This window comes from Eubalaena glacialis, chromosome 3 (genome assembly GCF_028564815.1).
Source record: "Eubalaena glacialis isolate mEubGla1 chromosome 3, mEubGla1.1.hap2.+ XY, whole genome shotgun sequence".
NCBI classification, from domain to species: domain Eukaryota; kingdom Metazoa; phylum Chordata; class Mammalia; order Artiodactyla; family Balaenidae; genus Eubalaena; species Eubalaena glacialis.
In genome coordinates, this window is record NC_083718.1 from 46,970,388 (window position 1) to 46,994,280 (window position 23,893).

A 23,893-nucleotide genomic window follows, 5' to 3' on the forward strand; every position below is an offset into this window, starting at 1 on the left:
TACAGTTTGAATAAATGTATGCCATTTGCTCAACAAATTATACATACTTTCTAAGAAAAATCACCATGATTGAAAATGACGTTTCACATTTGAGTTTAGGTTTAACAACTTTTGCGTTTGAAAGCCATGAATCTGAGCATCTGTCATAGCAACGGTGCAATATTTCATTAAAGATAACAAACAAAAACTCAGTTACCTCTTGCTCATTTGTATATAGATGTATTTATTTCATATATGTATCTATGCATATATAAATAAAAAATAGTGTTGTCTCATGGCACAAATAAATCCAGTCAGTGACTTACATTCACACACAATACAAAGAATTACATATTGAGACTGAACCGTTTAATAGTCTAAAAAAGAAACCACATTTTAAAAAAGGGAACACATAAGATAGTTGGTGAGGAATGTCTAAAAATACAGCATATGTCCCTACATTTGCATCAGGAAATTCATACTGATAGAAAATGTAGCTAAGTATATTTTTACGCAATTGACATCATCTGTCAATCTAACAAACATTTAAGGGTATTATTCTCATGCAGCTAAGTAACTGCAACTTTGAGTATTAACCAGCCTCTTGAGACCAGTGCTAATATTTGTCCTGTGCTTTTAAATCCAGTTGTCATGGAATTTCAGACTGCCTCCGCATCAGAAATTGCTACGCTTTCCAGTACACAAACTATGCTGTGGGTTTGCTTAGAAACTCCTTGTTGAAGAATCTTCTTGCCTCAACACTACTGAGGGAAACAGAGCAACGAGATGGATTCTGTCTTCTATATTCAATGCTTTCAACTATGGCATTCTTTATTACCTGCGAATAGAAGCAAAAGATGTATAATTAGTGCTGTTCTGAACTCATTGAAACATTTGTTTGGTCAAAAAAATATATATATAATTAATCTTTTTATTATAGTATTCTCTTTGAAATAGAAAGAGAAATCTCTGAGTCATTCATGTATATATTTATTTTATTTTATTTAATTAATTTATTTATTTATCTATTTGGTTGCATCGGGTCTTAGTTGTGGCTCGTGGGCTCCTTAGTTGCAGCTCACTGGCTCCTTAGTTGTGGCACATGAACTCTTAATTGCGGCATGCATGTGGGATCTAGTTCCCGGACCAGGGATCAAACCCAGGACCCCTGCATTGGGAGCAAGGAGTCTTAGCCACTGCACCACTAGGGAAGTCCCGCATGTATATATTTAAATTCAACATCTCTATTACACTTAAAAAAAATTTTTTTTTAATTGATGTATAGTTGACTTACAATGTTGTGTTAGTTTCAGGTGTACAGCAAAGTGATTCAGTTATATATATATATTCCTTTTTTTCAGTTATCTACCTATCTATCTATCATCTATCTATCTATCTATCTATTCTTTTTCAGTTTCTTTTCCATTATAGGTTATTAGAAGATATTGAATATAGTTCCCTGTGCTATACAGTATGTCCTTGTTGTATATCTATTTTATATACAGTAGTGTGTATCTGCTAATCCCAAACTCCTAATTTATAACCCCCCTTTCCCCTTTGGTAACCATAAGTTTGTTTTCTATGTCTGTGAGTCTATTTCTGCCTTGTAAATAAGTTCATTTGTACTACGTTTTTAGATTCCACATATAAGTGATACCATATGATGTTTGTCTTTGTCTGTGCACATTACACTCTTGTTCAGTTCGTAACCAGATACTATTCCTTCCCCCAGCAGAGAAAGAACTATTGTGGGAGTGTTCCAGATTTTTTTTAAATTTTATTTTTATTTATTTATTTTTGGCCGCGTTGGGTCTTCGTTGCTGTGCGCGGCTTTCTCTAGTTGCGGCGAGCAGAGGCTACTCTTCCTTGCGGTGCATGGGTTTCTCATTGTGGTGGCATCTCTTGTTGCGAAGCACAGGCTCTAGGCGCATGGGCTTCAGTAGTTGTGGCATGTGGGCTCAGTAGTTGTGACTCGCGGGCTCTAGAGCACAGGCTCAATAGTTGTGGTGCACAGGCTTAGTTGCTCCACGGCATGCGGAATCTTCCCAGACCAGGGCTCGAACCCGTGTCCCCTGTGTTGGCAGGCGGATTCTTAACCACTGTGCCACCAGGGAAGCCCCTGTTTCAGATTTTTTGCTGTTAAAATAGGGAATAAAATATGTGTAACATGGTAAATTTATCTTCATTCTGTCCTTCATGGGGAAGGTAGTAAGAGGGAAGAAATAAGTAATTACTAAATCTAGAATTTATGTCCTTTATAGTTAGTAGATAAGCAGAAATGAGAGACCACAAGGAAGTACAAGACTTTCCCTAATCCTAATGAGAAAAGAAATTGCTGGAGAATTGCCCTGCTTCCTCAGTGAAACAAATACAGTTATAAAACATGGATGTCCTCTATCTAGGAAACACCACGCTTTGTGATTTTATTGATGATGGCTATTCTTTATTCAGAATAATCTTTGCATATACCCAAATTAATGGTGAATACAACCTCTAAGAATTGCTATTGTAATTATCATATACTTTTTTGGTATGACGTTAACCTAGTTAGGAACTTTTGGAATGAAGAGAAAATCTGGAATTTGGTTGAAGCAGTTATTGCAGAGCAATGGGAATGGGCTTTTGGAAGAGAGGCCTGGATAGTAACCTTGGCTCTGATGCTGTTTTTGAACTCTGACAAAATCAGGAAGACTCCATTCCCAGGATAGGACTATACAATTGCATTGTTTTTTTTTTTAATTAATTTTTATTGGAGTATAGTTGCTTTACAATGTTGTGTTAGTTTCTGCTGTACAGCAAAGTGAATCAGTTACACGTATACATATATCCACTAATGAGACAGAAGTTTCAGGGCCAGAGGCAAGTCACATCGATATGCCACGATTCACTTTATTCCCTTCCCCAGCGATTGTGAGGCCATGTTAAGGTATTATACACATGCTTTTCAGCCCTCTGCCATGAGCAGGAATACTTGGCAAGTCTGAGAAGTTTAGAACACCATGGCCCCTCCCACCCAGAGCTGGTGTGGCCCTCTTGACCTTGGAGATGTGTGCACAGTAGGGTTTTCCCATTTCACATCCAATCTAACTGGGCAAGCTGGGTTCAGTACCTGGAGGAATGTTTGACTTGGTTGACACTAACATGTAGTTAATATTCTGTGACTTTATGTAAGGCTCAATGGGCAGGGCCCTCTATTCTCTAATGCTAACTTTAAACAAACTGTCATATTCTAGAAAGAGGGACTTATCACAGGAATGTGACACCTTTGTTTGCTTTATGATTTTTAATTTTATTTATATTTTCCCCAGAAGACAATTATATATATATTATAGCTATATATATATATATAATTGTCTTCTGGGGAAAATATAAAATACATATATTTATTTTAAATAAATATATAAATACTTACATACCTATATTATAAATATATAATTATATTAATAATATATAATTATATATAATTATATATAACATTATGTAAATATAAAATTATGTATATAATTTTATGTATATAATGGTCTTCTGGGAAAAATGGGCTCAAATGTTACTGAGTCTTTTAAGCAAAGCAGATATTCGCTGACCCCATCTTCCCATGAGTAAGGGAAACATAATTCTATGGAGACAGAAGAGGGGGCTTCAAGCCTATGAAGCACACCTTGATAGAGGGCCTCCAGGCACAGTCGCTTCTTGGCTGTGTGAGATCAAGGGGAATTAACTTACATCCTTAAGCCTGTTTCCTCTTCTTTAAAATGGAAATAATAATACTAATCTTGGCTTTTGTGGGAACTGGAGATCATTTATATAAAGCACTTTGCACAATGCCTGGCACATAGGAAACATTCCACGACTAGCATCTATTTATTGTTGGTATTTTTAAACTGACCATATGTGAGGAAATTTAGGAGCTTTAAATTAGATGTGAGGCTGTAAAGCTTACTAGAAACAAATGCACCATGTATAGCCAATAGTGGGCTTATTATATGGTTAAAAGTCAGCAAATCAATTCTGCTTGTCGGCAAGTTTTCAGTTGGTTTCTCCTTCTGAAAGGAGCACCAAAGCAACATTTGACACACCAACCCTCATTGCAGAGAAGTACCCAAGTAAAACTAAAAATCAGTTCTTTACTTTCCAAACACCCAAGCAGCTTTAAAATATATTAAAAAAAAAAAAAAAAAAAAAAAAAACCACAGGGGACATTGTACTAATCATGACTGCTGTCAACTCCTTTACAATGAATTCATGAGCACAAAAAGATCAACAATATCAATATTATGAACTAGTGGGTTTATCATAGTTGGCCCTTGGAAGGTGTTTTTAGTAAACAGGCCATTCTTTTAAAGGAAAATGGATATTCACATTTATAACTGAAAAACCCAAATAATATGCAATTAGAATGTGCATGTCGAACCACTAGGTGGCACATTAACACTATGAAACAATTAACCAGGTTTTTCAGATTACCCGTTTGTTGTGATGTGTAACGGCGGTCCCCAACCTTCTTGGCACCAGGGACCGGTTTCATGGAAGACGATTTTTCCTCAGACCTGGCAGCGGGGTGGGGGGGATGGTTTCGGGATGATTCAAGTGCATTACATTTATTGTGCACTTTATTTCTATTACTATTACACTGTACTATATAATGAAATAATTATGCAACTCACCGTAATGCAAAATCAGTGGGAGCCCTGAGCTTGTTTTCCCACAACTAGATGGTCCCACCTGGGAGTGATGGGAGACAGTGACACCCAAAGTGTGTTGCTTACGTCCAGTCTACTCCGTAAGATGCAGCTTAATTGTCACTTGCTACTCACTGATAGGGTTTTGATATGAGTCTGCAAGCAATTATTTATTATGGTCTCTGTGCAGTCATACCTCTCTGCTAATGATAGTCTGTATTTGCAGCCGCTCCCCAGCGTTAGCATCACCGCCTCAGCTCCACCTCAGCTCGTCAGGAATTAGATTCTCACAAGGAGCGCACAACCTAGATCCCTGGCATGTGCAGTTCACAGTAGGGTTCGCGCTCCTATGAGAATCTAATGCCGCTGCTGATCTGACAGGAGGCGGAGCTCAGGCGGCGATGCAAGCGATGGGGAGCGGCTGTAAATACAGATGAAGCTTCGCTCGCTCACCCGCTGCTCACCTCCTGCTGTGTGGCCCGGTTCCTAACAGGCACTGGTCCTGGCCCAGGGGTTGGGGACCCCTGATGTATAATCCTGTGATGTAAACAGAAGTGGCTGAGCTCAGCATTACATCAGTTGCTAAATTCAAACCTTTCGGCATGACACAGGATACAATAGGATGTGTTCGAAAAGGCGATATGTTATATTTGAGTCTTCCTATTTTTTAAAATTATACTAGGAGTAATCGTCAATAGTATTTACATCTAATTTCCTCTTTCATTCCCCCCAAAAGTCATTGAGATACCAAATCCTTCCCGTCAGTTTTATCCTTGCAGGGGTCCTTATATCTCAACCCTCTTCATCCCCACCACCTATCCCCAAATAAGACTGGTGTCATCTTTCACTTGTGCCATTTAATAGTCTCCCAATTTGCCAGATCCTTTAAATATTTGGCAGTAAAGGCATAAAGAAAAAAAAGAAAACATGAAAAATGTAATCTTTCCCCAGAAGGAACAAATTTAGAGACGTGAGATTGGAAGCACTCCACAAATAAGTATTGGATTCGCACAACAGAAAATTTAAAATGAACCTTAAAAGAAAGTTACAGTATATTTTGAGAGAGAAATAAAAATTATAAATATAGCAGAATGCAAGAAGATATTCTGGAGTAAATTACTGTGGATTTACTGGCTAATGCCTGCTTCCCAATAAAAACTAAAGTGTCATGAAAGTAGGGGCCTTAAGTAGTCTTGTCATTTTTTATCCCAGCACTTAGAACATGGAAGGGGAAGAATAAAAATTTGTGAAATTAATGACTGCCCAGAAGGTGCTCAGTGGAGGTCAATTAAACAGGATAAGGCTCAACTCATGGAGACAATGAGATTTGAGTTGAGTTGAAGGACAAGCAGGATTTGATAAGTGGAGTGGCAAGACCGTGCATTCTCAGTAAAAGGATAATCTCATAAAGAGGCTGAAGATGGAAGGCCATGGCATGTACAGGAAACATCTGGGAAGTGGTTTGGCTGGAAAGGAAGCTGTGTTTGGGGTATACTAGGAAATAAGGCTTCTTGAAAGATAGATGGTTCAAAAGGGAGGAAAGAGTGAGAAAAAACCTTTGGCCCCATCTCAGCTCCTCAACATAACAGTGTGACTTCCAGCAATCAGCCTACCTAATCCATGATTTGGTTTCCTCACGTAGAAATACAAAATACCTACCTCATAGGCCAGTTGTGAATGCTGAATATTTGAAAAGGAAATATCTGGCTTATATTAAGCACTCAAAAGTTTTCCTTGTTCTTTAGGTTTTGTGCATTGTTGTATCCTTAGTTCCGAAGGATACAACACAGTAGATACTCAATAAATATGTATTGAATTAATAAATAAATAAGATACAAAAAGATTATAGGTAGCATTCAAGGTAAATGAATTTGGGCCTGATATAGAAGGCCATGATAACCAACAAGGACATACTGTATAGCGCAGGGAACTATACTCAATATTTTGTAATAACCTAAAAGGGAAAAAAAACCTGAAAGGGAACATATATAGAGATATAGATATAGATATAGATATCCATATAGGTATAACTGAATCACTGTGCTATACATCTGGAAGTAACACGGTATTGTAAATCAGCTATACTTCAATTAAAACGAAAAAGAAATGCCTAGAGATATCACATAAAAAAATAAGGCTATGATACATAATAAGCTTCTAAATTATTTTGTAAAAGATAAAAACTTTAACTTGTACCTAGACACTCTTAACATGATGATGAAATATCAGTAAATAAAGAAGTAAATACCAGTACTTCTGGATATACACTTTTCCTCACTTGAATTAACACTTAATATTTAACACTTTACAGGATCACTGGAGAAAGAATTTTAAAAGCTCATGATTATGCAGCATTGGCATATGCTGTCACTGTCTTTAGAATATGCCAACTGAATGAATAAATTGAATGAGTGAGACTGCATAACAGTACATTTTCCTGTGAAAACTGGTCCTGGAAAAGAGACCTCAGAAAGTGTATTTCCTCTAGATCGAGGTGGTAGTTTATGGGTACAGCATGTAGTCACACTACCTGGCCAGGCATACATTGCCTTGGAGATTCTCCACAGTCAGGCATCTGCCTCCCACCAGCAGGCCCTGTATCCTGACACTCACTACTCGTTCCTCCTATTACATTAAACTCTTCAACAGTTTCAGCCAGTAAGTCGATGACATTTTTTAAACGATTTATGAAAATTTTGTTGCATATTTATTTTAGGTGCCGGGCATTGTGATCAGTACCTCTGGAGGATACAAGGTAAATAAGGCAAGTCATTGTTTTTAAAGGGTTTAAATTTATAATTAAAAGCAGAAGAGGGGCTTCCCTGGTGGCGCAGTAGTTGAGAATCTGCCTGCCAATGCAGGGGACACGGGTTCGAGCCCTGGTCTGGGAAGATCCCACATGCCGCGGAGCAGCTAAGCCCGTGAGCCACAAGTACTGAGCCTGCGCGTCTGGAGCCTGTGTTCTGCAACAAGAGAGGCCGCGATAGTGAGAGGCGCGCACTGTGATGAAGAGTGGCCCCCGCTTGCCACAACTAGAGAAAGCCCTCGCACAGAAACGAAGACCCAACACAGCCATAAATAAATAAATAAATAAATTAAAAAAAAAAGGCAGAAGAAAAATATGGACACGGATAATAATTATTATCATTAACATATTACCTGTTTCAATAGAGTGTCTCATACACGCCAAGCTCTTAAATTATATTCTTTTACTTAATCCTCATCCCAATCCTATAAAAATCTGTATCACTGTTTCCTTTTACAAATGAGGAAAGTAAAATTTGGAAAGGTTAATCAACATGCCCAACGTCACCTAGTGAAGAGGCACAAGCAAAAATCTGAGTACCCAATTTGGTTTAACTCAAAAGCCTCTGCATTTTGCACATACCACATGTCTACCACTGTAAGTCATTATATATTACGTTTCTTAAAATTAAAAAAAAAAAAGACAAAAAAAAAAAAACATGAAATGCTGCCATTGTAAAAAGCACTTGGGCAACGTTCAGTGAAAAGGAATTTGGGAGGACTGAGTAAGTGCAGAAATCCGACACCAATGAGAAACTCAGCCTGCTGTCATGAAGTGAGCAGGAACAGGACAGAAGTTCTCCAAAGATGAACTGGAATTTCGCTTCAGCAAAGCAGGGTTGTTAGAATCTCTGGGGAAAATGAAGCAACAGAAGCACAGCAACAGAGCTGTCCGAGACAGGTTGACATTTTCAGAGTAAAGATTTAAGTCAGAATGTGAATTGAAGATGAAAATTTGCCTTAAGTCACGGTGGTGGTGGCCACAAAGTTGAAAACTGCCTCCATGGGATTGGCGGTCAGATGTCTTTGCATTAGAAGGGTTTATATACACAGTGTCCACAATTGGTGAACAACTCGGACAGTCTGTGGCAAGTAAACATGTGTTGTGTTGCTGCAGCGTGAATAAGTCACCTACTCTCGTCAAATCGTGTGAGAATGAGTGATTTGGCTCATGATTGAGCCTAGTGACCCAGCATCCTACCTCAGAGTTTGGCTGTTCTTTATTTATCATCACTTATCAAGAAGCTTTGATTCTGATAAAATGTGTTTTCCTGGTTAAAAGCAGGGAGTGGGAGTCATCAAGGGAGAGATAACTGAAGTCTTACCTGGGTATAAGGCACACACACGCACACATATACACAACCAAGAATCACTTGAACAGAAGTCTCAATGGTCATATAATTTAAGAGGAAGCCTACATTCATTCATTCAAAAAATATATGTATTTACTGCCTAGGCTGCCATTACCTATATTGACTTGTCTATATTCTTAATTCTGGGCATTTGCAAAGGTCTTGAGGTGTATCCATCATGGTGCGGGATATAGACACACATAGTTATGGTTCCCATGTATTAAGCAGCTTCTGTTTGCAGGGCACTGTTCATACATCACCTGATTCAAGATTCACTACTGCTGGGCTTCCCTGGTGGCACAGTGGTTAAGAACCCGCCTGCCAATGCAGGGGACACAGGTTCGAGCCCTGGTCCGGGAAGATCCCACATACCACAGAGCAACTAAGCCCGTGCGCCACAACTGCTGAGCCTGCGCTCTAGAGCCCGCGAGTCGCAACTACTGAGCCCATGTGCTGCAACTACTGAAGCCTGCGCACCTAGAGCCCATGCTCTGCAACAAGAGAAGCCACTGCAGTGAGAAGCCCACGCATTGCAACGAAGAGTAGCCCCCGCTCACAACTAGAGAAAGCCCGCACGTGGCAACGAAGACCCAACACAGCCAAAAATAAATAAATAAATAAATAAATAAATAAAAAAAAGATTCACTACTGCCACTATAATAGGTGCTGTGACACCTGTTTCAGAGGTGAGGAAACTGAGGCTCAAAAAGTTTAATAGCTTATTCAAAGTCACACAAATAGCCCATCTAAGAGCTAAACATGATATAAAGTCTATGACCTTGCTTCTACTTACTGTGTCAGAAAACTTCTTAGGAGCAATTAAAACCTGCTTAATTAAACGGCTTGTGAAAAATCTATATCTGATGAGCTCAGGACAGTTATTTTGGAATTCAGTCTGGTTTTGTTCAGGCTTTAACTGTTTCATCTATGTGTCAAACAAATTACTTTGAAGAATGTTTGTAAAATATATAAATAGAACTATATCATTCTTTACAGACAATAGCTTACAAGGTTTTACATAAACCAAAACTGAAAACAATGAGAGAAATGTAGTTGTGTAAGTTACATATATATAGACACACATGTATATATACATGTATGTCTATATACAGATATACTTTTGTGTATGTGTCCTTTTATTTTCCCAAGTCCAATAGGGTATTTATATATTCCTATAAGCTATTTTTTTTCCATTTGAGGACAACTGATCAAGTTTAATACATTTCATCCCAAGGAGTACAAAATACGATTTTGAGTTTATTGGCTTCATACTGGAAATATAGGATTACTCCTGTATTAACCCTTAGTTCATTTCTGTTTTAACAGCATGAGGTTTCATAAAACACAACTCCATTTTGAGAATGTCTGTTTGTTCCCTATGAATCATAGATTAAAATGCTGATTTTCTCTTAATATTCTTTAAATTTTCACCATCACCACAGAAACAATGTAGCATATGGATTTCAGATTTTCACTGAATAATATAAAAGAGAAAGAAAAGGAATAAATCTATTTAGACAATGATATATGCTATAAATGTTGCTAAGCATGTTTTACTTGAATTATCACATATTCACAAATGAAGGCTGACAAGAAACATTTTAGAGTTGCAGAAACTGAAGGTTATTGGGAAAAATTTTATATGCTTACAAAAATTAAAGACATTGATTAATAAACGTATTATGGTGTAACTGTTATAACTGCACACAATTGATCATTACTAGTTTCAGACCAAACTAAACAAACAAGCAAACTAGATGTGCCAGTACTCTATTAGATCACAAAATGTAATTAAATCTCATATGCACGGAAGACTCATTCGCACGGTACATTCTTTTACTCCATTCATACAGTCTCCAAAAAGACTGACAAATCAGGCATGATACCCTTCCCTCTCCATTTGATTTCTTTCTTTCTTTTTCTTTTATTCTTTTTTTCTAATGTGCAAAATCCGATTAGGCCAATGAACTTGGGCTTTTACGACTGATAACCATTTGTCAGACACTATGATGTGGAACCGCAAGCCAACATGATTCCAATTACACAATAGTGGTCCTAAATGGTGAGTTAGCAGCTAAAGAATTTTACACAGAGACAGAATCTTAGCAGCAGATAAACTAGTGATAGGAATAATACTGAAGAGAATGACTTGTTTCTAATATTTCTGAAGCAAAGCATACTTGATATCTCCAGGGCTAAAAATGGAGAGACTGCTACTTTGAGAGACATTTCCAAGATCCACAAAAATAAAGACATTCAAAAGCATGAGTGTATCCATTAAAATTCATGCTATTTTTGCAGATTAACTACACTTCTGGTTACACTCACTTTCTCACTCTTATATTTCCATTTTATCACTTTTCTTCCTAATTAAAATTTATTTTTTCATATGATAAATACACTAGATACTTTGGGAAAGAAGCTGAGGATAACTATCCTTCAATCACATAATATTACAAAATGTGGGCTCTGCCAATTTGGAGGCATTTGTTTTCTTATTTGTGAATGTTATGGGGTTCTTCTGGAGATTAATAGAATAATTCATGAAAAATAAAATGGTACAGTTTGGGTGGTGTCGTTCATAAACCTAATTTTTATTTTTAATTAATTAAAATGAGGTATTGCTATGTTCATGTTATATGGAAGTATTTGACATTGTCAATGATTGTAGGAGATACTTACATTGATGTTGTTCAGGGTATTGAAGTACATCAGATCATGCAGCCTTTTGAATGCTTGATTTGGGTATTGAAAGTTGAAGGTTGAAAATGGTGATTCAGGGTCATCAAAAATATCAAAATCAGCTATTTCTTTCTCTTCCTGAGTTTCTCTTGGAACACCTAATATAAGAGTCTCAAATGGTGTTATTTTGAAAACCACAAATTATCTCTAAAATCCAGGGCATAAAACATACAAATAGCCATAAACACAACATTGGTAGCTCCTTCAGGGGTCATATAACCCTTAGTATACACTATTAGGCCCCTGCCTATATTTCCTGGACTTGACCATTTTCGTGTGTTCTGACTGGGCAACTTCCAATTGCCAATATCAGCATCTCTGTGCCTAAGAGCTTTCTACTCCTCCCTGTAACTGTTCAAGGCTGCTTTGCTCACTAGCATCAGGCTGGAAATTCCAGTAAATAATACTCTGTCCCAGGAAGCAGTCAACCAAAGACTCTATGGTGTTGGTATATAAATTCCCCAGTTCCCTTGCCACTTGCTGTGTAAGTGGGAAGGATGATTCCAGACCATAGGTTCTATTTCATTTCCTAGAGTTTCCCAGCAGGATCAGGTTCTCCTAGTGGTAGCAGCTTACTAACACATCTTTTGTTGTCTGCTTTTCTTCCCTTTATCAGTTCCCTGCTCTCTTACTAAAGTTTCCTAGTTCACCTAAATAAACCATTTGCACTTGAACCCTTTGCTTGGAATCTGTTTCTGGTAGAACCCAAATCCAAACATTAATTAATTGTCTTCATGTCATAGGAATCCCCTCCACATCCTATTTTGAGAATTAATAGTGATAGAAAATTCAAAATTTTCTAGGTTTTAAGTATTCCACTGTTCAATAACTAAAAATGCCAACAAATTCTTCCTTCTTTTGTGTTGAAGTATGACTCATAATAATCTCCACCTCTATTGACTTTTTCTCTGACTTTCTCCACTATCTAGAAGAAGATCACTGTCTTCTCCATAGTCTCCATGACTATTTTTTGTCTTTCCTTTCACAGGTACATTTTCTGGTCCTAAAATAATATGATTTTGAGGCATTTAGCATCTTGCCTGCCAATCTCTAGACCTCCTTTTGTTAATCAATATCTTCCAGGATACAGAAGAGTCTATAGACTTGTCTGGATGTGGCAAAACAAAATGCCTGTGCCTTAAATTTGATTCTCTTTTTTTTTTATGGAATATAACATGGCAAGCTGAAATTACTAGCCATATCGTACTGCTAGATAACATTAATTTTTATGGTCAGTTAACATTCCCAGAATTTTTTGCATGATTTGTTCTGAAACAAAGCCTCCCTTACAAGGGTAGTATTTAAAATATTTAACAATGCCTATGACAAGGGTACCAATCAATCAGAACAAATACAATCTGAGGTTGTGGAGTAAAGCCCCAGAGATTTTTACTGAGCTAGTTGTTCACCCTTCAGTTTCTGAATTATGAGGAACCAGGCGATCTTGGGCTAAGAAAGAGGGGGAGTACTCGGGGTCTCAGGATAGTAGCCATTTATCAAGGTAAGGGAAGCGTTCAGTGTTGTAATAGCTGGTATGGCAGTGTCAGCATGAACCAGCTTAATGTTAGGCTTTATCAGATTTCTACTTTACAGAATATAACTCCCAATGTACCTGGAGCCTTGTACTTTCTGAAGTTGATGTTGGCCAGAACGAAGTGGATAATAGTTGGGCAATCTTTCTCGACATCAGGATTCTTGGGTTTAAAGACATAGCATTCCTTCAGTCCTTCTCGATCAAACACATAAGGATCGATCTTTGGAAAGGGGAGCTTATTCATTTTAGCCCACTTTTCTGCAAGTAGAAGTTCCTATGGAAGAGAGGGAAAGATCATTTGTTCAGTTGGTCTGCACATTATTCAATAGTAGTTAGGTGCCTACTATGTGCTAGCAGTATGCTCCTTGCTAGGATGAAACATGACCCTGTTCTTAAGAAGCTTATCAATCTCAAAAAATATAAAATTACTCCATAAACAAACTCACTATTATTTTGTCAACTTTTTGTATAGGGCTAGTTCCATAGGAGGCATTGAAAAAATATTAACGAACTGAACTGAATGAAATTACGTCGATGCAATTGCTAGAGAAATAAGTATATATTATGAGTTCTGGGCATTTATAAGCCAAGTGAATGCTTTTTAACCCTTCAGAGTCAAAAAAAATCTGTTGAAACAGAATGAGGAGGACTCTTGTTACTGATTTTTTACCTGCATCTTCTCCACAAAACTGATTAAAAATTAATAATTTTTCTGAATGCAAAAACATTGAGTTGCCCTGAACTAGCTTTTTTTTCTTTTTTTCTTTTTTTTTTTTTTTTGCTTTTGTTCATGAAAAGAAACTGAGCTTCTGGCATCATTTGTTATTCTATGTGCAGTGGCCAAGAATTGGCCATACAGAGGAACCAAGAGTTAGTTAATGGGCGTGGCAGATTGTCATTGCTTCCACATATGAACTTCCTTCCGGGTAAAAAGGCTTATACATCCCCACTGGAATGAGAAGACACCTGGCACACAGCCACAGCAGCTGATTTGCATCTACTGACATGTAACGTGACCAAGAAATACAAGTTTGCTGTCGACTACTGAGGTTTCAGGTTTGTTTCTGCATCAAGGCTGACTAACACAATGGGTAAGCACAAAAAATAATTAAATTTAAACTAAAGAACATAAATCAATACAGAGGGGTGCAGCAAATAGAGCTTATTTCTACTGAAATGCAGCTGAAGGGCAAAAGGGACAAATAAGAAGCAGACTGTGGTAGTGGGAAAAGCACCAACTCTGGGGCCAGATTGCCTGAGTTAAAGTGCAAGCTCTGGGACTTTGGGCATGTTCCTTAATGTCTCCACACTCAATATCCTCAAATATAAAGATGGCAATGATAGTACATATTTCATAAGACTGCTGTTAGAATTAAATAAATTAATATGAGTGCAGTATTTAGAACCATGCCTGTCACATATTTCATGCTATACAAATATTTGACAAATAAATGCCAGTAAAGAGAAGAAAAGAGATGGAAGGGGAAAAGTGAAGAAAGAAAAGAGGAAAAAGGAAGAGAGATAGCAATGGTATTGGGGAAATCCCTAAAGAGGGGAAGTTTTAGAGAAATGATCACTATCATCTTAAGTTTTTAAACTACTCTTGTCATCACATTGATTCATTCAATGATAATCATTAGTTGCCAATCTAAGTTCCATGCTAGGAGGTGGGGACATAACACTGAGTGAAACTCTTGTTCTTATGGGATGTACATAGCCTGGTAGGTGAGAGATAGTAATCAAATAACACTTCAGGTTTAAAACTGTGGCAAATGCTATGAAAAAAGTATTTATTCGCCATGAGATTCTGCAGTATACCTGGACTACTTCCTCAGAGTGCTTATTAATTCATTCAACGTTATAATTGAGCACCTATGTTCTAGGCATAAGAGAGAGGCTGTCCTTGGATACTTAGGGATTATAAATCAATGGGAAAGATAAAAAATAGATATGATAGTGCAGTATGGAAGAGGCAGGGAACATGATGGATGGCTTCATGCCTGGGCTGTGCAGCCTGAAAGGCCCAGCACATCTTGACTTGCAAGCTCAGTGATCTGAGACAAACCGCTTATCACTACAGCTAAACAGGGAAGAAATTATTTTGTGGGAGGAATTATGCAGTGATGCTCTCCTAATGGCACCATAGGGATCATAAATAACAACAAACGCACATGGACCAGGTTGTGTACTATCCTTGAATAGCAGGCTCCCAATCCCATTCTATCTACATTTCAGCTGTTTCTTATTTCTCAGCAACTCATATATACATAAATGAGTTGTAAAATAAAGTTAGCACTATTATCTTCCTGAACATTGCTGTGAGGATTAAATGAGATCATGTATTTTTAAAAACTCAGTAATTTATATTTAAGAAAACAAGTACTTTAAAATAGCACCTTATGCTTTGTGACCACCTAGAGGGGTGGGATAGGGAGGGTGGGAGGGAGACGCAAGAGGGAGGAGATATGGGGATATATGTATACATATAGCTGATTCACTTTGTTATAAAGCAGAAACTAACACACCATTGTAAAGCAATTATACTCCAATAAAGATGTTAAAAATAAATAAATAAATAAATATAAAATAAATAAAATAGCACCTTAAATTCAGAGAAAAATATGTTTTTCATTGAACTTTCACTGTTCCTGATGCTTCTAGAATGTGGTGAATTTTAAGTTGATTGACTCTCTCAATGCCATTTACTGAGAAGTAAAAATCTGGGAGAACAAAGGATTTGATTTATATTAAAGCATTTGTTTCATAAACTGTTAAGCTAAATGTGATTATATTTCACTGAAAATCCCATACATATATATGAATAATTGCGTGTTTGAAACTTGAGAAAACTTTTATCTCTAAATCATTTTTCTTCCTGTTCAGTTGAATTATTCAGCCTGTTATTTCTTGTCTAGCACTGTTCACAGTTATTCATTAAGGATTATTCAACATCAAAATAAAACGAAAAGTTCACGCTGTAGAATTGCGTGAGAACAAGGAAAAGAAGGAGCTTTCTAGTGTTTACAAACATGACTCAAGGGTATGACCAGTGATGTGCGGATGTGTGGAGAAAGAGGAAAAGGGGAATTGTGTGAGGTAAAAGACCGAGCTATTTTTAGATAAATATTTTACGCTGGAATCAGGAAGTGATGGAAACTTTCCCTTTCCTTGTATGATCCTGACATGGAAAAGATTAAAAACTGATGACTGTAAAGGCAGTGATTACAGGATGGAAAAGCCATCTCCTCTCTGATGTCTTGTTTCTGTTTGTAATGGCTGAGAAACAATGACACAACTCTAAGTAGAGCAGACGAGTTTGAAAAGAGTATTTTAGAAGAATGCAGTGAGCAAAAAAATTGCTGCTCCGCAAATTACAGCAATATGCCAGAACTGTGTTCTAACCATCCATTTTGGTTATTGTTTGACACCGCAGACACTTCAGATTTCCACAGACTAATTCATGGTAAATTTACATAGTACTAACTAAAATGATTTTCTGTGGAGATAAAAACTTGATAGTGTCCTTCCAAGTGATACTTTGTAAGATATTTGTGCTCATTTTTAAGTACTAAAACATCTTGAAGGATAGGAAAAACAATCTAAATAACATAGAAATATATTCACACTATAGTGTTAATGGCATATATATGCCATTTTATTTATATATGTAAATAAATATATACTTAAATTAAATTTAATCTATATGTGTATAATAAATTAGCTTTTCTCCAGAGGAAATGAGGGGTTTTTTTCTGTATAAACCTAGGCTATGTGTTTTCTAAGATATTTCTCATTATTCAAAATCTATTTTTAGATTGGGGAGAGGTATGGAGTATAATTGTGTAAATAAATTTACAGAATTTTTAAAAATTATTGAAGCAACAATTGTATAAGATACAATGGATATAAACAACAATTTAGAATTCATTATTTTGTGGTTATGGTCATTCTCACTTCCAAAAAATGTATTATATTAGGTTCCAAGAGCTTTATAATGCAAAAGACATGAAATAATTTTCTATATCTAACTGTGTATAGAATTTACAGAGCACTTTGTACTTCTTAGTTCTTTTTCACTAAGAGGTTACTATACATTCACCAAAATATGTAAGGAGAAATTAATGTTGGGTATATTTCCTCATCACAAGGCATCTGATCCTCCATGACCAATACAGGTGTAATGGGTTGAATGGTGGCCCTCCAAAAGACAAGTCCATGCCCTCAACCCCCAAGACCTGTGAATGCAACCTCATTTGGAGAAGGGGTTTTTGCAAATGTAATTAAGGGTCTGGAGATGAGATCATTGTGGATTAGCTGGGTGAGCCATAAATCCAAAGACAAATGTTCTTACAAGAACACACACACAGAGGAGAAGGCCATAGGAAGACAGGGGTTGAGATTGGAGTTATACAGCCACAAGCCAAGGAAAGCCTGGAGTTGCTAGAAACTGGAAAAGGCAAGGAAGAATTCTCCTGTAGAGCTTTTGGAGGGAGTGTGGCCCTGAGGACACCTTGATCTCGATTTCTGGCCTACAGAACTGTGAGAGAATATACTTCTGTTGTTTTAAACCACCATGTTTGTGGTAATTTGTTACTGCAGCCCCAGGAAACTAACATAAGAGGTAAATCTGTAAATGCTTCATTTAATAACATGCAGTTCCTTTCATCAGCCGTGGTGGACTGATGCCCACAGAGCTAACACTTGGATTGGTTTGGCCATGCTGGTTTCATCCAACCTAAAAACCATAAGTACATCATATACAGAGGTTCTAAACCAAGGATCATGCCATAAGGTCAATAAATAAATCAAGTTAGTGTGGAAAAATACAGATTTTTTTTTTTGTGTTATTTGTGGGTAACTGAAATTTTGACCTTGAATGAAAATATAGGGAGATAAAGTTAATTTAGATATATTACTTCTATAATTTGTAAAGACTGGCTCATTTCAAATTTTCCTTGCTTCTTTCTTCTTTTTCTCCTTCCTTCATTGCCTCCTTCTCTCCTTCCTTCTTTCCTTTTATTTTAATTTATTTTTTATTTTATTTTATTTTTTTGGCTGCACCACGCGGCTTGTGGGATCTTAGTTCCCCGACCAGGGATTGAACCTGGGCCCTTGGCAGTGAGAACGCGGCATCCTAACCACTGGACCCCCAGGGAATTCCCCTTTCTTTCTCTTTTATTTTTAAGAGAATGAACCCATTGTTCTGGCTTCTGGTCATTGAGCATTTAAAAAGGCCTGAAAAACAGTGAGATTTATGTCCAATATACAGCAACATAATATAAAATAATATAATTTATGGCATAACAACCCAAATCTATTATTCTCCATAAAATTTTGTAAGGTAAAGGAAAAAACTCTCCAGTAGTAAACTAAATTTCCCTATATTCCTTGTTTTCTCCTCAAGACATCCAAAATTATTTCCCCCTTAAATTTAGTCTGTTTATTTTGCAGACTTGAATATGAAGACCCTGGCTTATTTTTATGACCAAAATTAAAGATAAATCCTATTAAAATTTTCCCTGGATGGATCCTACTGGTAAAATGAATTTGGATAGCATATATCTAAGTTACTAAATGGTTAACAAAAAGAAACTTGACAAAATGAAACACAGAGCTGTTTTTCTTAAATCATTTAATAACACTATTTAGAGTCATGAGGCTCTTTATAGTTAGACTATTATTAGGGTGTGTGCCCACTAATCTAAAAAAAACAAAAAAACTCCAGTATCACTGACATTGACGTCATGACCTTTCAAGACCAGTTATAAAATATAATATGAACTTTGTTGCCTTTATCAAAAGCCATGATATCCATCATTCTCTATCTCCCTGACAAAATCTGAGATTTAACTATACTTATGAAATGCTTATGAAATAAAGTTAACGGTTCTAATATTTTGCTCTACTCTTTAATTTCAAATGGTATCGATATTTTAGTCTCAAAAATAGAAAATTATTCACTATTTAATCACCTTAATAAAATCATATTGCTTATATCCAAGTATTGCATTGGAGCTTCTCCCCTTCTATCAAAAACTTTGATGTAGATTCAATTTTTGAACCTTACAATATTATACCTAAAATAACTATTCTACTTTAGCATTAATAGTGTATTTTCATTAATTTAAAAATTATATTTGAGTAATCTTTTAGATCCATATTGAAATGCATATTATTATAATGACACTCTATATAACAACACTCATAAGTTTAAAAAATCTTTTTCAGTATTCCAAATGAGCCTGAAAAGTTCATTTTGTTCACTTTGAATTTCCTGAAGTTCATTTTTGGAGGAAAAAATGTATTACATATAATATATTGCAATTTCCTTTATATTAAGTCTCTGATTCATTCCAGAATTATAGGCTTCGTGCTATACTAAACCAATAGTTAAAGGATAGTTGAAGGTTAGTTAAGGGATATATTAACCAATAACCAATTGTTATTGGTTAAAGGATATATTAACCAATAACCAATTTAACCAATAGTTAAAGGATAGTTAAAGTATATATTCACATATGAGGAAGAGGGGTAGGATGTAAGGGGTAGGATGACAAAATAATTCTAAAGCAATTTATTAGCATGCACAGCTGTAATATTTTTTTCATGCCAGCAAAACTGTGTAAAACAAGGGCTTGCATGTACAATCTAATATAGTAATGTAAAACGGTGCAGCTTTTTTGGAAAGTGATCTGGAAATACTTATTAAAAATCTTAACTAATGCATATCTAAGAAGCCAACTAAAGAAATAATAAAAAGTGTGATTAAAGGTTCATGCACAAGGATGATCATTAGAGGAAAAAGGTGACAAGATAGCAATAACCTAAAAGGTGAAAAGAGAGCATTGTTAAATAAATTCATGCATACCCACATATAAATATACCATGCTGTGCTTAAAATTATGTTTTTTAAAATATTTAATGGCATAGTAAAATGCTCACAATGTAACTTGAGGTAGAAAGAAGCAAAAATATATGACCCTAGTGTTGATAAACACACACACATGCACACACGCACACAGTGAAGAGAGAAAAAAAGTAAAAACCAAAATATCAGTAGCCATTGTCTATGAATAGCAGAAGCACTTGATGTATATTCCAAATTTCCAAATTTTTTACAAGTATTCTTCTTAATTGGAAATAGTGAATCAAAGTATGTTTAAAAACTAGACAAAGTACAATGGTTCTTTTTAGAGGTACAAAGTAATATTCTAAAACCTTCTTCCAATATCAGTTCATTAATGTAGTGGAGCTTTGATTCATATATAAAATGATGGCTTTGACATTTTACACTCCCATTGGTGAAATGAATAATCAGCCTCTCTTACCACCAGAATGAGCTTCTAAACTACAATGGTAGCGTCATCCATTGAAACTAACCTGCCATTGCTGCTCATGGGTCATCAAATCCTGCTCTTGGTTTTCACAGTCACCTGCCCTGGTTCAGTACTTCACTGTCCTATGCTTGCATTACAGTAAATGTCTCTTAATTTTAATCTTTTGTTCTCCATCCTCCAATTCATCCTACTTTCCTTTGCCAGATTAATCATGCTAAAATTCCAATTTCATGAAGCTATTTGTCTGCTGGAAACGCTTCACTGATTCTCTGTTTGCTATCATCCAACCGTAAACTCCTAACGGGAGTGTAATATCTATCACTCTAATCAGATCACTCCTCAGATGTGCTCATTGCCATTTCTGTGCCATTTTCATCCTATTTCATTTATTTCCCTGTTCATCTACTCCAGGACACACCAATCTATTTTCGTATGGATCTCCTATAATACACCTAGTTATATAAACCCAAGTAACTATTTAACAATAAGTTACTTAACTTCCTTCCAAATGACTTTGTGTATAAAAGTCTTCCCCCCCACCAAAAGCTAAAATTTTATCAAGATCAAGAACCGTATTTTGGGCTTCCTTGGTGGCTCAGTGGTTAAGAATCTGCCTGCCAATGTAGGGGAAACAGGTTCGAGCACTGGTCTGGGAAGATCCCACATGCTGTGGAGCAAGCCCATGCAACACAACTACTGAGCCCTCGTGCCACAACTACTGATGACCGTGCACCTAGAGCCCGTGCTCTGCAACAAGAGAAGCCACTGCAATGAGAAGCCCGCGCACCGCAATTAAGAGTAGCCCCGCTCGCCGCAACTAGAGAAAGCCTGCGCGCAACAAAGAAGACCCAACGCAGCCAAAAATAAAATAAATAAATAAAAATAAATTTAAAAAATAAACAAAGATATTACATAGTTATAAAAAAAAAAAGAACTATGTTTTACCATTAACTGCTGTGCACAGCACATAGCACACAGCGCAGGGAAAAGTACACACACAGTGTGTACAAAGGAGGCAGCTAGTGAAAGGAGAAGAACATTACATTTTCATTCTGGAGCCTTAGAATTTGGTCCAACTTGACTACTTCTTAACTACCACTTTCCTAGCCAGATCCTGAGCTATGCTCTTTTCACCCATTATCTTATTTAATTTGTTGATGTGATGAGATTTCTTATCTCATCAACCCTTGTTTCTTTGTCTGAATATCACTAACTGTCTCAAAAAAGGTAAAATATGAAAGCACTTTTAAAATATGAGGTTTAGGGGACTTCCCCTGGCGATTCAGTGGTTAAGACTCTGGGCTTCCACTGCAGGGGGTGTGGGTTCTATCACTGGTCGGGGAACTAAGATCCCACATGCCCTGTGGCATGGCCAAAATTTTTTAAAAAAATAAACAAATAAAAATAAAATAAAATATGAGGTTTATATATATATTAAAGAGTTATTATAACCATTATTAGTCTTGAGAACAGTTTAATCATGTACAATATAAAGGAAAACAGATGTCCGAGGACCTGGGTTATCACTGACTCTTCCTGGTTGGGAGATCATGAACTATTTCACTTAATTTCTATGAGTTTCCATTTCTTAATCTATGAAATGGGAATAATAACTTCATATCTATTATAGCATTTCATTCATTCACCCACAAAAACTGTCCTACATACTCATAATTTGGGCTAGCACTTACAAAGCAATTAGAACCAAATGATTAAAACAAACACACACACACACACACACACACACACACACACAATATGAGTGTTCTAGTCCCCAAGGAGTTCACAGACAGTGGAAGCAATACGATGTAAACAAGTATGGACAGTAGAACATGAAAATCGCTGTGTTAGACGAATTTACTAAGTCCTTTGTACTAAAACTATACCGGTGGAGGTCAAGAAAGGTAACATTTGAGCTGCATCTAAAGAAAGTTTGAGGCAAAAGGAACAAATAACATTCATGGTCTCACTTGAGTGCTGCCCAGCAATCGTTCTACATTGCCCTAGTCAGAACTTTTCCTCGTTTCTTCATATAGGCAGACTTTTACTACCCTCATACCCTGGTTCCACTTCCTCTATTCTCTCACCCTCAAAAGATAATGCTGACTCCTAATTCCTCTAAAAGTTAGAAGTTATCAAGTGAGTACTTTCCCATCTTCCCTTCTCAGTGCCTAACAGCTAACCTCCATCCATAGCCATAATTTCCCCCCTTCTCTCTTGTCCCAATACAGACATTTCCAGACTCCTCTCCACCTGTATTTTTCTATCTTCCTTCCACTCCGTACCCCTGTAACCTTTCCAGGGGTGTAACTCTATCATGTATGTCATCTCTCCATTCTCCAATAACATGTCTTCATTCATGAGTCCTAACCATCGAAACATTTAAACACACTCGAGTACCTCCGACCCCTCCACACACACAATTTTCTTATTCTCCACATTCTCTTGCAGATATAGTCCTTCTCCTTCTTCCTTGAACAGTTTATAGAATTGTCTCCATTTTCTTAACTTCCACTTAACCCTCCAATCACTGCAGTATGACTTCTGCCCTCTCAACCCTATTGAAACTGCTTTTCACCAAAGACTTCCTGTTGTTAAATATCTTGACTTGGTTTTGTAACACTGCACATTTCCTTGGTCTTTGTCCTTTTCCCCTGATATTACTGTTGAATCATCAAGATACTATTTTACGTCCTCTTCTCTTCTCATAGTATACAGTCCCCGAGCATTGTTTTACTTATCTTTTACCTGCTAACTCCCAATTTCAGCCTAATTTGTTTCATGAACTTTAGACATATTGCATCATTCTTGTCCTGCTCAGGACTATGAACTTGAACAAGGGTCATGGGAAGTCATTTAAGTTTTTTTAAGCAGGGAAGTGACTGAATCACATCTGTGTTTTGGAAATATTACTGAAAATAATGTAGAAAATAGGCTAAAGGGATAAGAAATTGGGAGGACTAAGATAGCTACAAGGCAATGCAAAAGAATGTGGCAGATAATGGAATGCTACATAAATTCTCCTTACCTTGAACGGAGGACTGGAGTCACTTGGCCTTGCAGAAAAGTCAAAGGAGATGATGAGATCAACTCCTCTTTGAGGTCTCAGGATCAAGGGGTATGGCAGGTTAAATGTGAGGCCACTGTCCACCACATGAATCTTTTTACTTTTGACATCCAGAGGCTCATATATCTGCTCAAATTCATCAGGATCTTTAAAAAGGATAGAAAAGAAAAGAATGAATTAAACAATCATTTAACATTATTTAGAATATTAAAACTATTTGTTATGTAAATGTGTGAGAAGAATTCCCTATGGTTAGGCCCTTAGGGCTTGGAGACTTTTGGTTTCTTCATCTGTAATATCAGAATAAAAGATTCTATCAACAAGGTTGCTGTGAGGATTAAGTGGGATGATACATGGAAAGTGCAAGCAAGGCTCAGGCCCTAGTAGTAACTCTACTC

At 36.7% G+C, this 23,893-nt stretch overlaps 1 protein-coding gene across 2 annotated transcripts in view; it reads right to left on the reverse strand.

The window, feature by feature from the left end:
• Nucleotides 1–480: 480 nt before the first annotated feature.
• Nucleotides 481–23,893, reverse strand: part of PLA2G4A (phospholipase A2 group IVA) — a 164,623-nt gene continuing 141,210 nt past the window's right edge. For both annotated transcript variants that reach the window (XM_061185609.1, XM_061185608.1), the window contains 4 exons: nt 23,457–23,641; nt 13,170–13,365; nt 11,498–11,655; nt 481–817 (listed from right to left, as the gene is read on the reverse strand). In XM_061185609.1, coding sequence (XP_061041592.1) covers nt 686–817; nt 11,498–11,655; nt 13,170–13,365; nt 23,457–23,641 — 671 coding nt within the window. In that variant the 3' untranslated portion in view covers nt 481–685. The remainder of the gene's footprint in view (nt 818–11,497; nt 11,656–13,169; nt 13,366–23,456; nt 23,642–23,893) is intronic.